At 35.2% G+C, this 13,861-nt stretch overlaps 1 protein-coding gene across 2 annotated transcripts; it reads left to right on the top strand.

Moving 5' to 3' along the window:
* The first annotated feature begins 6,153 nt into the window (after positions 1–6,153).
* On the top strand, positions 6,154–13,392 carry LOC116000868. 2 transcript variants are annotated; one of them, XM_031240731.1, is made up of 9 exons: positions 6,156–9,774; positions 9,863–10,056; positions 10,195–10,266; positions 10,379–10,531; positions 10,643–10,806; positions 11,453–11,600; positions 12,600–12,722; positions 12,827–12,914; positions 13,004–13,392. In XM_031240731.1, exons 1-9 carry the CDS (start codon positions 6,789–6,791, stop codon positions 13,216–13,218), a joined length of 4,143 nt encoding a protein of 1,380 aa, XP_031096591.1. In that variant the 5' UTR covers positions 6,156–6,788; the 3' UTR covers positions 13,219–13,392. The 2 variants fall into 2 exon arrangements, with proteins under 2 accessions (XP_031096592.1, XP_031096591.1); XM_031240732.1 differs by lacking the exons at positions 11,453–11,600; positions 12,600–12,722; positions 12,827–12,914; positions 13,004–13,392 and having other exon boundaries at positions 6,154–9,774; positions 10,379–10,526; positions 10,643–10,786.
* The last annotated feature ends 469 nt before the right edge of the window (positions 13,393–13,861 follow it).

Consider the following 13,861-nt stretch of genomic DNA (forward strand, 5'->3'; position numbering starts at 1 on the left):
AAAAAAAAAAAAAAAAAAAAAACATCTTGTAGGGTGCAAAAACATTGCAAACAATTTTACCTCCAATTTATTTTATGTTTTAAAAGATATTTTAAATTATAAATGCTATATTTGATATAATTTTTAAATACACAAAAAGGAAAAAAAAAATTAGTTAATACAAAAGATTAAATTCTACGGAGTAAGGAGTTTTGAAATAAACAAATATATAGACAATGTGTAAGGTGTGTGGTTTGTGTACTTAAGGTGCGCCATTTTAAATCTTTAGGTGCGTGGTTTGTGTTCTTAATGTACTTTGTTTGTATGTTTAAGGTGCGTGATTTGTGTACTTAACATGCGCCATTTTAATACTTAAGGTGCTCACTTTTTAAAAGTGTATCCTAAAGAGCGGCATCGTATATAATTTCTAAAAAATTAAAAACAATAAGATAAAAATCGACATCGTATCTATTTTATAAATTTATTTAAATATAAATTTTAAACTTCCTTCTTCGTGTAAGGCTCCGCCTCACAACACACCCGCTGAGCACATGCACGTCACTACACTTCATTTTTTTGTTCTTCCCAAAAAAACCATCTTCTAGGGAGAAAAACATTGCAAAAAATTCGGCTTCCAATTAATTTTATGTTTTAAAAGATATTATTAATTATAAATGCTATATTTGATATGATTTTTAAATATGCAAAAATGGAAAAAATAAATTAGTGAATACAAAAGATTAAATTATACGAAGCAAATAGTTTTGAAAGAAATAAATATATACAGACATTTGCTTAAGATGTGTGGTTTGTGTACTTAATGTGAGCCATTTTAAAACTTGAGGTGCGTGGCTTGTGTTCTTAAGGTTCTTTGTTTTTGTGCTTATGATGTGTGGTTTGTGTACTTAACATGCGCCATTTTAATGCTTAAGATGCTCACTTTTTAAATAGTATGTCCTAAAGAGCGGCGTCGTATATAATTTTTAAATAATAAGATCAATAAAAATCGACATTGTATGTATTTTATAAATTTATTTAATATTTTATAAATTTTAAACTTCCTTCTGCGTGCAAGGCTCTACTTCAAAACAAACTCGTTGAGCACATGCATGTTACTACACATCATTTTTTTTGTTCTTCCCAAAAAAAAAAAATCATCTTGTTGGGAGAAAAACATTGCAAAAAATTCTGCCTCCAATTTATTTTATGTTTTAAAAGACATTTTAATTATTTTAATTATAAATGCTATATTTGATATGATTTTTAAATATATAAAAATGGAAAAAATAAATTAGTTAATACAAAAGATTAAATTATACGAAGTAAATAGTTTTGAAATAAATAAATATACAGACATTGCTTAAGGTGTGTGGTTTGTGTACCTAAAGTGCGCCATTTTAAAATTTGAGGATCGTGACTTGTGTTTTTAAGATTCTTTGTTTGTATGCTTAAAGTGCCTGATTTGTGTACTTAACGTGCACCATTTTAATATTTAAGGTGCTCACTTTTTAAAAAGTATGTCCTAAAGAGCATAGGAAGCCAGCTACTACTGCATAATAATAATAATATAATGCCGAAAAATATATGGGTTTTGTAAGAATTGTAGCTACTTCTTTCTTTCTTTCTTAAAAAAAAATCTTTTATTGTTGATTCGTTGAAAATACCACTTTTTTCTTCATGTTGTCTACTGTATAATATAAATGTCAAAGAAAAAGACAGAATGCATTCAAGCAAGGGGATGAAAGGACATGTACAACAATACATTTTCATAAAAGATTCGAGTTTATAAGAAATCTACTTTCTAGTTTTTTCCAAATAGCGTCGTCGTATATAATTTTAAAAAAATTAAAAACATTAAGATAAAAATTGACATTATATCTGTTTAAATTTGTTTTTTTATAAATGTTATGATGTCAAATTTGTTAAAAATGACATATGCCTGCTATTTCAGAAAATCGACGTCGCCGTTTCATTTATTTACTACTACAACAAGATTTACTACCCAATATAATCATGTTGTAAGTTAAAAATAATAGAGTTTACAAGGTTTTGTTTTGTTTTGTTTTTTTTTTTTTTGTTTTTTTTTTTTTGGTGATAGTGTTATATATATATTCAAAATATAACAATTGTCTAAAATCAAAACAAAAGTAAAATTAACATAATGGTGCTATATATATGCTAAGAACACAAACCACTCACCTTTTTTTTTTAAACCACAAACCACTCACCTTAAACACACAAACAAAGCACTTTAAGAACACAAACCACACACTTAAAATTTTAAAATGGCGCATCTTAAGTATTATAGCTGGTGCACCTTAAGTACATAAACCATGCACCTTAAGAAGAAAAACTATGTACCTTAATAAGGAAAATCACGCACCTAGAGCTTTAAAACGACGTATCTTAAGTTTCAACAACTGACGCAACTTAAGCACACAAACCGCGCACCTTAAGAAGGAAACTCACGCAACTTAATATCCAGGTCGTATCCAGTTTTCATTTGTTTTTCTCTTTTCTTTGGCGTGTTAGAAGTTTTGGCCACTGTCTATTTTTTTTTTTTTTTTTTTTTTCCATTCTTGTTTCGTTTTTGTGCATTGGTGATCTCTGTATTTGTGCATTGATGTACTGACGTTTTTGTCACTATATATGGCATGTTTTTTTACATCCGTTTTTTGTTCATGTGATTTTTTTCCATATATAGCAGTGGTTGTTGGTGGTGGTTTGGGTGTGGGTGGTGTTAGAATTTTGTGTGTTAAATTTGTTTATATATATATATATATATATATAAAGAAAAAAACAAAAAAACAAAAAAAAAACAAACGAACAAAATAATATGATGAATCACAAGAAAATTACGGACAGTTATTTGCCGCTTTTTCACTTCATGTTGTAGTTTTAATTTCAAAACTTTTTCTTGTGATATACAAAACATTCGTTGGTTCCGCACCTTGCCTTTCTTTCTCTCTCATTTCCAGATCAATTTTTTGCTTATATTGAGCTTTCTCTTTGTAAAATGCACATAAGATCGAGATGCCCTAACAATATTAGAAGGTTTTGTATGTCATGGACAAAATCACAACATTTTTACAAAGTGTGAGATTTGTAAGTTTAAAAAGCAAAATAATAAAATGATTATAGAGACAACATTTCTTACTTAAACATTGTTACACTTTGCAAAATCTGTGGTTGAGCAACATCTAACAAACTTGTGCTAGTAGAGAAAATCTTCATCAAGTTCTTCAATCCTCAAGCTAGCGTAATTAAACCAGCTTAATTGTCATTATGTGGTTGGTTAATTAGGAAGGTTGATTGATACATAAATTAATTTAATTACTTCAATTTCTCTATGGAAAATATTTTTTTTTAAAAAATAAATAACATGACCTTTCTTGTACTCAACTTGAAAGACAGTGACTTTTACCTAAGAAAAATGAAATTGAAGAAATGCAACAACTTCTTAATAAATAATAATAATAATAATAATAATAATATTATTATTATTATTATTATTAAAATTAAGAGAATTCATGTGCGATTGTTCTTGATTATTATTAGCATTTCTAATTAATAAATAAAGCATTTTATATAATCATTTTATAATTTTATAACACACACCTTTATAATTGAGTGATACTCATGCATGATGTTAAAATGTAAGTTCAATGTCACACAAGCTCAATTTTGTCAAAATAATTGGTTGAATCTGTCATACAAGCGAAGTTTATCTAATGCACACTTTTAAATAGTGACTATTAATTTTTTTTCCATAAAAAATATAAATTTAATATTTTGGGAGAAGTAACCAAATTGATGGAACATAATGTTAAAAATGTAAATTTGATTTTTAGTTTCATCTAAAAAATCTTAGTTACAACTATGTGCCTAGCTTTTGACTAGATCCCAACAATATATATATACACACACACAGACACAGACACACGCAGAGAGAGGATCCAAGCCCATCTAAACCATGCTCCTACTAGATGACAAATTAACAATATATCCACCCGCCAAATTTTAGTGTCAACCATATATTTATGAATAAATATAAATTTTTAATACAGTAAGTGTACATTATATTTGTGTGCTGAATGTTCATTATTTCGTAAATGTTAAATCTTAAATAGTAAAAAGTGAATATTTAAACCAAATAAAATCAGAACTCTCAATCATAAATAAATTCTAAAATTCAAACTCTAATAGGTGCACTACAAGTACACTTTTGCATTTTTCAAAATGCAATTTTTTAATACTCCGTACTAAACTTGCACTTTGTAATACGGAGTAACATAATGTGCATTCATGAAAAATTTTAAGAAGTGTAGAGTATACTGTTTTAAGTTGCACAATAAAATTGGTGATAACTATTAAAATGTCACCATATTTCTTTTAAATGATTTGATTCGTTCAATTTTTTTCAGATATAAGACTTGATATTGATTTTTAATTTTATCCTAAGAATTTGTTTTATATATATATATATATATATATATATATATATATATATATATATATATATATATAATACCTCCCATGGTCTTCCAATGAACGTTGTTGATTTTTTCATATGATATATTCATATTAGACATTGTTTATCTTAGAATTAGCACCCCTTTCAATATCACATGGCAATGTCTATGACATTTATTTTCTCTTCTTCTCTTATTTATTTATTTAGGTGAGGTGGTCTGCAATCTTTACTACTTTAGCAAGGATTTCAAACTAACAATTCTACCAAATTGTAAAGGTGGGGCCTTTTACTCTTTTTTTTTTTTTTTTTTTTTTTTAAGAAAAAGAAAACTGATCAATATTTGTATTAGTTTATTTTGTAATTATATTTATATTTTAAGTGGATTTGAATTTCAAGAACTTAAAAGAAAATAGTAAGTTTGAATCACATTATGGACTATATTTTTCTACAATACTTTTACAATATCTAAACCTTGCAAACTTAATTTTAAAAAAAATTACACTCATTTTATCATAGTAATAATTTTACATGTACTCTCATATTCCTACTTCCATATTCTACTACATATGATGTGTTGTGATTATTCTCAAAAAAAAAATGATGTGTTGTGATTTATTTATTTTTTAGTGTAAACCCACGAGGTGCATGTTCCGGGTCTTTCTTCGTCCCTTTAACGGTATAATATATTGTGATTTTATTGATTAATAAAATAGGGTAGGTTATGCATGATTATTATTATTATTATTTTTTTATAAAGGGTAGGCCGGGCTATGCTTTTTATCCATTTATTTTTCTTTATCAAATAAAATTTGAACTCTTAGTTAGAATTTATAGTTCATAGAGTACATTTACCATTTTACAAATCCTTAGTATGCATAATTGAATATGGTATTTAAACAAACACTAAAAATAATATGATTTGAAAGGGTGAATTGAAGTCATAGACTTTGACTGCAATCTTGTCTTTGTTTCATGTTTTAAATTAAACAACAATATGTTTCTATACATCTGCTATTATAGTTTATAGTTATAGATGAATTATTTAAGTATCTATCAATTGGAAATTTTTGAGGGATTTTTGAGATGCCACGTAAGATATTGGGGTATGCGAAATAAAAAAAAAGTAAGAAAAATAATAAATAAAATAAAATAGAAGTTTATTATATGCCCAAAACACACCTACAACAACTGTTTTTTTTTTATCCTAACCTACAACATAAATTTATTTCGCATAAAGTATTCTTGATACAATTTACCTTTCATGTGTGGTTTAATGACGACTGTACTATTACATAATCTTTCATGTGTAATATAATTTATTTATCTTGTGTTTATATGACTTGCAAACTATTATATAAAAGTAAGATTTACCCACACATTAGATTATTACCCAATAACGGATTAAGAATTTCTTTCTCACCAAATAAATATGTGTAATTTAACAATTAAATAAGTAAAATATGTGTAATTAGATCACAAATTATTTTAACATGGGTGAAATTGATGATGCCCATACAAAGGTCCTACACATCAAATAATGTTTCAATTTCATATCTATCATCAAACTCGTTTCATTGACTATCTTCCTTATCACTGCATGAACTCCTCCACGTGCCCTCTCCCCCATCCCTCCTCTCCTTTCTCTCCTTGCATCCTAAGAAATTGAAATAGAAAAAAAAAAAAAAAAAAAAAAAAAAAAAAAAGAGAAAAACTTTAGCGAGATACTATGAATCCATGACTCATCCAACTCAGCAATCTGAGAGCGACTTTCTTTCGTTTCTCCTTCTCTAATCTCTGCTGCCAACTTGTAATTTTCCATCAATAATCTCATAGGAATTGGGAATTTCACAGAAACCCAAAATGGGTAAATGCCGTATGTTCTTTTAAATAAAACACAGATACAGACAGACAGAGACGGAAGATTGAAGAACGGGAACCACCGCCCCAAGATTGGTACTTTCTTGTTCTTGAATTCTTTCCAACTCTCTGGGTTTTCTGGAAGGTGGGCGGGTCGGGTCGATTGAAGGGCACACGGTCTTTTCCCGGGTTCTTTGAATCTGGTTCTTTGGTTTGAATGGATGTTTGCTTAGAAAGCTCTTGGATTAGTCTTTATCGGTGGGGATATTAGCAAGGGTTTGTCGGAGGTTTCGAAGTTTAGTGTTTTTTTTTTTTTTTTTCGTGCTTTTCAACTGAAGAATGAGGAAATGTTGGGAGTTATTTAGGAATTGAATGGAAAAATTGTAGCTTGGCTCTATCTGTTTGTTTTGATTCATAAAGTCTTCGTCTTGTTGCGCCTGAGCCAGGGAAAACATATTGCCGTGTTTGGTAAAAAGGTATGGCTTCTGATCAGAGCTCAAGACCCATTAATTTGGTAGCGGCGGATATGGGTAAACAGGTTCAGGAAGAATCGCACATTACTCCGGTGGCCATTTCTGGAAATGGCAATCCAGGGTTCATCCCCACCATTCAGTACTCAGCTACGCCAGATGCGGAGTTTGTAGGGATGGGATTTAACAATGGTGTGGCTATGATGGCCGGGAGGGTCCCACAGGTCATGCTCTCAACGCAGATGGGTGGTATTGGATTGGATCATGGGAGTAGTAGATCACAGAGTGCATCTGGGCATGGTACTGATGAAAGTGGGGAGGATTCAGTATCTTTGGGTAAGAAAGTGAAACTTTTGTGTAGTTTTGGGGGGAAAATATTGCCCAGGCCAAGTGATGGGGCACTGAGATATGTTGGAGGGCAGACTAGGATTATTAGTGTTAGGAGGGATGTAAGTTTTGCTGAAATGATTGGGAAAATGATGGATACATATGGCCAAGATGTGGTGATTAAGTACCAGTTACCTGATGAGGATCTTGATGCGCTTGTGTCTGTCTCTTGTCCCGACGATCTTGAGAACATGATGGATGAGTATGAAAAGTTGGTTGAAAAATCGGCTGATGGTTCAGCAAAATTGAGGGTGTTTTTGTTTTCACCGTCGGAAGTTGAAGCTGCTGGTGCGTTGCAGTATGGCACTCTGCAGGATAATGGACAGATGTATGTTGAGGCAGTGAATGGAATCGCAGAGGGAGGTGGTGGTAGTGGTGGCGGTGCAATGAGGTTTACGAGTACCGCTAGTGCTTCTTCCACCCAGAACTCAGAAGCCAGTGGTGCTGATGCTGTTGAGTTATCTGGCCTTGGTCAAGGGGTGATCTCGAGACCACCTTCGAGTGAGACATTATCGTCTAGCGGAATATCTGCCCCTGCTGCTGCTCAAGGAGCAGCTGCTTCAAGGGTGGTGGATCCAAATCCTGCAGTTTATGTCAATACTAATTCTACTGCTCCTCCTTTGGGCATTCATGTTGCTGTGTCTGGCCCTCCCTCGAATCTAGCCGCTCCTTCTGAGCTTGAATATGAAAAATCTGTGCCTATTACTGTACAACAGCAGCAGCAGCAACAAATGGGCTTTGATTTGCAGCAACCAGGAGTGACTTTTCCGGTGCATTCAACATATGTACCGGATCCTCACCGGGAAGGCTATGCACAATTCCCTTCCCAGATTGGTTTTCCTACACAGCTTAGGGGGAATGTTGGGCCAGTGTATACCCAACAGCCCTTCACTGCTGGTACTACACTTCAGCAATTTGTTCCTGCTGTTCACATGACGATGTCGCCCTCTCATGTCAGTATGAATCCTAATATGCTTACTCATCTCGTTCATCCACAACAAGTTAGATTTGAACAATATCCTTCAGAAAACACGATGGGGCAGAGGATTGTACAGCTTCCTGGGGACCAAGGATACGGGACATATCAGCCTCAGCTCCAACCTAAAATATTGGGGGGAGCATATGGTTGGCATCAGATTCCTCACCCTCAGCAGGTAGCATTTTCTGAAGCGGGGATGGCTCAACCACCTACGCCAAGTGGACAGGAGGCAATCCCTAGATTGGACGGTTGTTATATGTGTCAAAAATCACTGCCTCATGCTCATTCAGATTCAGTAGCACAAGATCAAAGGGACAGCCCTGTGAGCACCACACCTGCCTATAAATCAGCTTATGACGGCCCTTGGGTGGATGATAAGGGTAGGCATATGTGCATGGCTGTCACAACTGGAGCTATGCTGGAGGGTGCTTCTGAACACCATGGAGCTGCTGTTGGACCAAGGATCATTGGTCATATGGATCATGAAGTTGGAAAAACCCAAGCTGAAGGGACTGGGGTCTCACAGAATGTTCAGAATCCAGAGCGTCCAAAAATCTCTCTCCCTCAGGGTGCAGTAGGATTAACAAGTGGCATGCAATCTCATTATGCACAGTTTATACCCACTGTTCCTCAATCATGTCAAGTCGATTCTCCTGAGCAGCATCTGATTCCAATGCAGTACCATGTTAAAGAAGATGTTGGTGTTAACAAAGCAATTCCACATGATATTCCTAATGTTGGGATGCCTTTCCAGATGCCAGAATACCTTGTTCGTGAATCACCAGAAGGCTATCCTGGAAGCATACCAGTTGTACTACCTAAAGAAGATAATAAAGAATCTACAACTGCACTTGACCACCTGAAGCAAGTTGAGAGTATAATGGAAAATCTTCAAATACACACAGCTGAGACTCATGCCAATGGTAAGCAGATTAAGTCAGGAGTTGATAATTATATGAAGGACAACATCTTGGAAAACAGAATTCAACAGGTTGGTTGGAATCAGCCATTTACTGATGCAAATCACATCAAACTGAATGAAATGCTGCCCAGTTCATCAACTGAAACTGTGTACTTGCAAACTTTTCGGGCCCCAGAACTCTGTGCAGTATCACAGCCTTCTCCTTTGGAGAAACCAGATTTTGATGTGCATTCAAGGCAAGGAATTGGCCAATTTGTCCCTGACGAGATGTCCTTTGATAACCCTGCTTTCTCCAGTGCTGAATCAGCAAATCCAACACTTAACATTCCAGTCTCTGAGCTTCAACCAAAGCTTATTCCCACTGGTATTGATCTTGTCTCCCCAGATGGAAGTTCAACCTCTATATCTCCATCTTCTATGTATGGAGCTGCACAGGAAACCTCACCTTCACTATTTAGCAACCAGGATCCTTGGAATATGCAGCGTGATAGTCATTTCCCTCCTCCTAAACCTAGCAAAGTTCGAGCAAAAAAGGAAACTATGGGTGTCAAGGATCAGTCTGGTGATCATTCCAGAAACAGTGGTGAGTTGACAATAGGTGGCAATGAGGCATTAGGAACAAAGATGCGGATGGATGAGGGAGTTATTCGATATTCTACCAATTCGAAGTTGGATTTAGGTTCTGACCCTGCACTATCCAACAAAAGTGGGTATTGACTTTTATATTTTGTATTCTGATTTCCTTATATTTGTTTGGTGCTTACTTGTTGCTTGGTCTTTTGCATTTTTTGAAGGCTCGGCAGAGGAAGTGATCAAGCAAGAACTTCAGGCTGTTGCTGAGGACGTAGCTGCTTCTGTTCTTCAGTCAGCCGTGCCTTCTAATCCCGACTTTCCCGTATTTGGTGGGAGCAAGTATGGATCTATAAGCGAGCATAACAGCGAAGTTCAAAGTTCTGATGGAGAAACCGTGGACAGAAATAAATTTGAGGTCTTGTTTTGTCTCTAGCTGTTGCATAAATGTGTGTCTGCCAGTGTTTGTATGTTGTCACCCACTCACCCATGTTTATTTGTTTACTGTCACTTGCATATTTCTGATCTTGGTTGGTTAACACATGATGGTGTTCAGAAAGCAAAAACTAAGTTGCCAGAGAGGAGAGATTTTGGTTTTCCTGTGTCAGATGACCTTGGTCGGTTACAGGTTCGAGTTAGTTTATGCTGTATGATATAATGATATATGGCTTCATTTTTATGTTATACAACTTAACCGATAACCAATCTGTGTCTTTCTGCTACCTCTTCTTTGCGGGTAGATTATAAGAAACAGTGATCTTGAAGAGTTCCGAGAGTTGGGTTCAGGTACTTTTGGCACAGTTTATCATGGAAAGTGGAGAGGAACTGATGTTGCAATCAAAAGGATCAATGAGAGATGTTTTGCTGGAAAGCCATCAGAAGAAAAACGTATGGTTGGTGTCTTTAATGTGCAATTGATGATTCCCTATCTTATATGATTTCAATATTTTTTTGTTTATGTTAAATTGTTAATGACTTTTGCTGTGTTGAATACCTTTAAAAAGAGGGATGATTTCTGGAACGAGGCAATTAAACTTGCGGACTTGCACCATCCAAATGTTGTTGCATTCTATGGTGTGGTGCTTGATGGGCCTAATGGTTCTGTAGCAACTGTCACAGAGTTTATGGTTAATGGTTCTTTGAGGAATGCTCTGCAGAAAAATGAGAGGTAACGATCTTCTAGCGGTGGTATGATATTCATATTGGAATTCCTTAGCCCTTATTCAATCTACTATCATTCAATAGCTTCAGTTTCTTGTGCTTGATCACTTGCGACTGCCTTTTTGTGGTTTAAATAGCTTCCTAATCTATTTTCAAGAGTCAAGACACACACACTGTTGGAGATTTATGTCTCTTTGACATAAAATCAAAATGACTAATGGTTTCGGGGGCAACCCCAATCAAGTTGGTTGGGCTGTTGGCTTGGTAACCACAAGGTTCCAAATTCGACTCTCAGTGGGAGTGGCTTATTGGCCTTCAGCTATGTGGGCAATCTAGGCTGGTTTACCTCATTATGGTCTTTTGCCAACTAGGGTCACAACTCACGATGTGGGGTTTACTCAGTGCACACCCTCAAGTAGTGGTTGTGGTTTCCTCCTCAAACCCCCCCACCCCCAACCCCCCCCAACCAAAAAAAGAAAGAAAGAAAAAAAGACTAATGGTTTCTATTCTAAAACCAATGGGTTTAGGCCTTTACTGAGCCAGGACACCTGAAGACATGTTCTGTGTATTAATTTTAAGAATTTGACATCATATGTTCTTTGTCTTCTTAAAAACTGTGATGGAAATTGAGCAATATGTCAACATGTTGCCAGGAGCCTTGATAAGTGGAAGCGTCTTTTGATAACAATGGATGTAGCATTTGGAATGGAGTACTTGCATGGGAGGAATATAGTACATTTTGACCTGAAAAGTGATAATCTATTGGTTAATCTCCGTGATCCACACCGTCCAATTTGCAAGGTTAGTGACTTCTCTAATCCCTTTTAATTCATACCGGAACAAGTACTGTGTGGTATTTTGCCTCCATCTTCCACCAAAACTTCATAAATGGAAGAAACTATATTCATATTAATGCAAAAGGAAGACCGAGTTTATGCATCTACCATTCACCGTCTCAATAATGGCATGCATGTTATATACTTGTGTAATATAAAAATTTCGGAGCTACTCTTTTCTTGCCCTGATATGGGAAGCAATCTTATATTATAAGCTGTCTGTAATAATAGAATTTATTGAATTCTTTTTCCTTCAATAAACTCTTTGTTATTATATTGGTATATATTAGGCTATATTAACTATGTAATTTCTATCTTAATATTTCCAGTCTTCATGTATATGTAAGGATGCATTATGTGCAACATTGCAAAACCAAAGGACTTGCTAAATACTAATATATATAAATAATCAACTAAAGCTACCAGAAGAAAACTTGGTAAGGGTAAGAGATGTTTACCTTCATGAAATCGTCTCTAAAGTCTAAATCTCTTGGCGTTTTCATGTCCGGTCTGGCTGGTCCGCGGGGTATGGGGGGCCAATAGCTCCCCAAACTTAACCGGGTCGGCCAGACCTTAGCGTTTAAGGCAGAACAACCCTTGACGTTGTTGTCGTCCCCTACCAATTTTGTGGCAAGCTAGCCAGTTGGCCCGTTCATTCATTAGGTCTAATACAGTCACGTAAACAGTGCATGAGTGCGTGACAGTAAGCTGAATATTCATTTTGATTGATCATTGATGTAAGTATGTAACAAGTTTTACATCTTTTTTTACGATCTTATTATTATTATTTTTTTAACTGTTCGAGAGAGGAATTTCAACACTCAAAGTATGAGTATGCAATTCAAAATCACTTATAAATGATCTTGAATCCCAAGCCTTATGTGAAATATCCCCAGCATTGCACTTGCCATTTACGCCTTCTACTTCTTCCACCCCCACGCTAACATTTTGTCATTGTGTTAAGGTTGGTGATTTGGGACTCTCCAAGGTGAAATGCCAGACGCTAATCTCAGGTGGCGTGCGAGGAACTCTTCCTTGGATGGCACCAGAGCTCCTTAATGGCGGTAGTAACCTTGTCTCCGAGAAGGTAATTCGTCATCTCTCCCTCAAGCCATAGCTTTCCGAAATTACAGGGTCAGCGCTATTTGCTCGTCTGAATGTTAATAAACAAACATACCGTTGTGCTCTTAGGTTGACGTGTTCTCCTTTGGAATAGTAATGTGGGAACTTCTAACTGGAGAAGAACCATATGCAGACTTGCATTACGGTGCCATAATTGGTAATGTTCATACGCTATCATTTTGGGTCAGTTAACTTCGGCTCACAGGTTACCGCTACTTGAAATACTGACACTGGACAAAATGGCAGGTGGTATTGTTAGCAACACATTGCGGCCACCCGTCCCAGAATCATGCGACCCTGATTGGCGATCACTTATGGAAAGATGCTGGTCAGCGGAACCATCAGAGAGGCCGAACTTCACTGAGATTGCAAATGAATTGCGGGCTATAGCGTCTAAGCTTCGCTCGAGAGGACCAAGCCAGCAACCTCTCCCCACTGCACATTCCCAAGCTAAGAGTTAAACATTATACTCAGCTATTGTTTAGTCTTTTTGTTTGATTTTTCTGTTAGTTTGAAAGCTGAATAGAACATTTATTGAATCTAAAATATGTAATTGGGATCCTGATTTTTTTTTCTTATATATAGTGTAATGAGAATTAGGATGTTCTTTAATCAACTTCCCAATATGTTGTGTATGTCTTTTTTCCTCTCTTCTGCTTCTGTGTTTCTCAGTTTGTGAATCAGCTCTCATTCACAGCAAAAATCATATTTTTGATAGTTGAGGGTATTAAAAATTAAAACTTTTAACCAGCTTAGTTGGCGTGAGTAGTCGTGCACTCTTGTCCTTAAGAGAAGTTGGGAGTTTGAATATCCTCTTGTATGGAAAAGTCAATCTGGCCAGCACTTTGCCCCTTAATTGGGCTGGTTTGGTGTGGAAGTGAATGCTCCTTAATTGGGTCGGTTCGGTGCGAACGGAAATTAATTTGAGTATGGTACGGGCTTAAAAATACCTCATACAGTTAGGGCCTGCTTAGGATGCTTACGTGATTTAATCCAAAAAAAAATTGTAACTTTTTTTTATAACCCTACAAAAAGAAATTGGATATAAAATTCAGTAAAAAATTAATCAAATAATGGATTTTTTTTGGGTGATCCTTATAGCCA

This window comes from Ipomoea triloba, chromosome 13, assembly GCF_003576645.1.
Source record: "Ipomoea triloba cultivar NCNSP0323 chromosome 13, ASM357664v1".
Classification (NCBI taxonomy): Eukaryota; Viridiplantae; Streptophyta; class Magnoliopsida; order Solanales; family Convolvulaceae; genus Ipomoea; species Ipomoea triloba.

Coding starts and splice junctions, on each gene's coding strand:
- LOC116000868 (XM_031240731.1), top strand. CDS start 6,789: ATGGCTTCTGATCAGAGCTCAAGACCCATTAATTTGGTAGCGGCGGAT. Junction 10,532..10,642: donor CATCAGAAGAAAAACGTATG/GTTGGTGTCTTT, acceptor ACCTTTAAAAAG/AGGGATGATTTCTGGAACGA. Junction 12,915..13,003: donor GCATTACGGTGCCATAATTG/GTAATGTTCATA, acceptor ACAAAATGGCAG/GTGGTATTGTTAGCAACACA.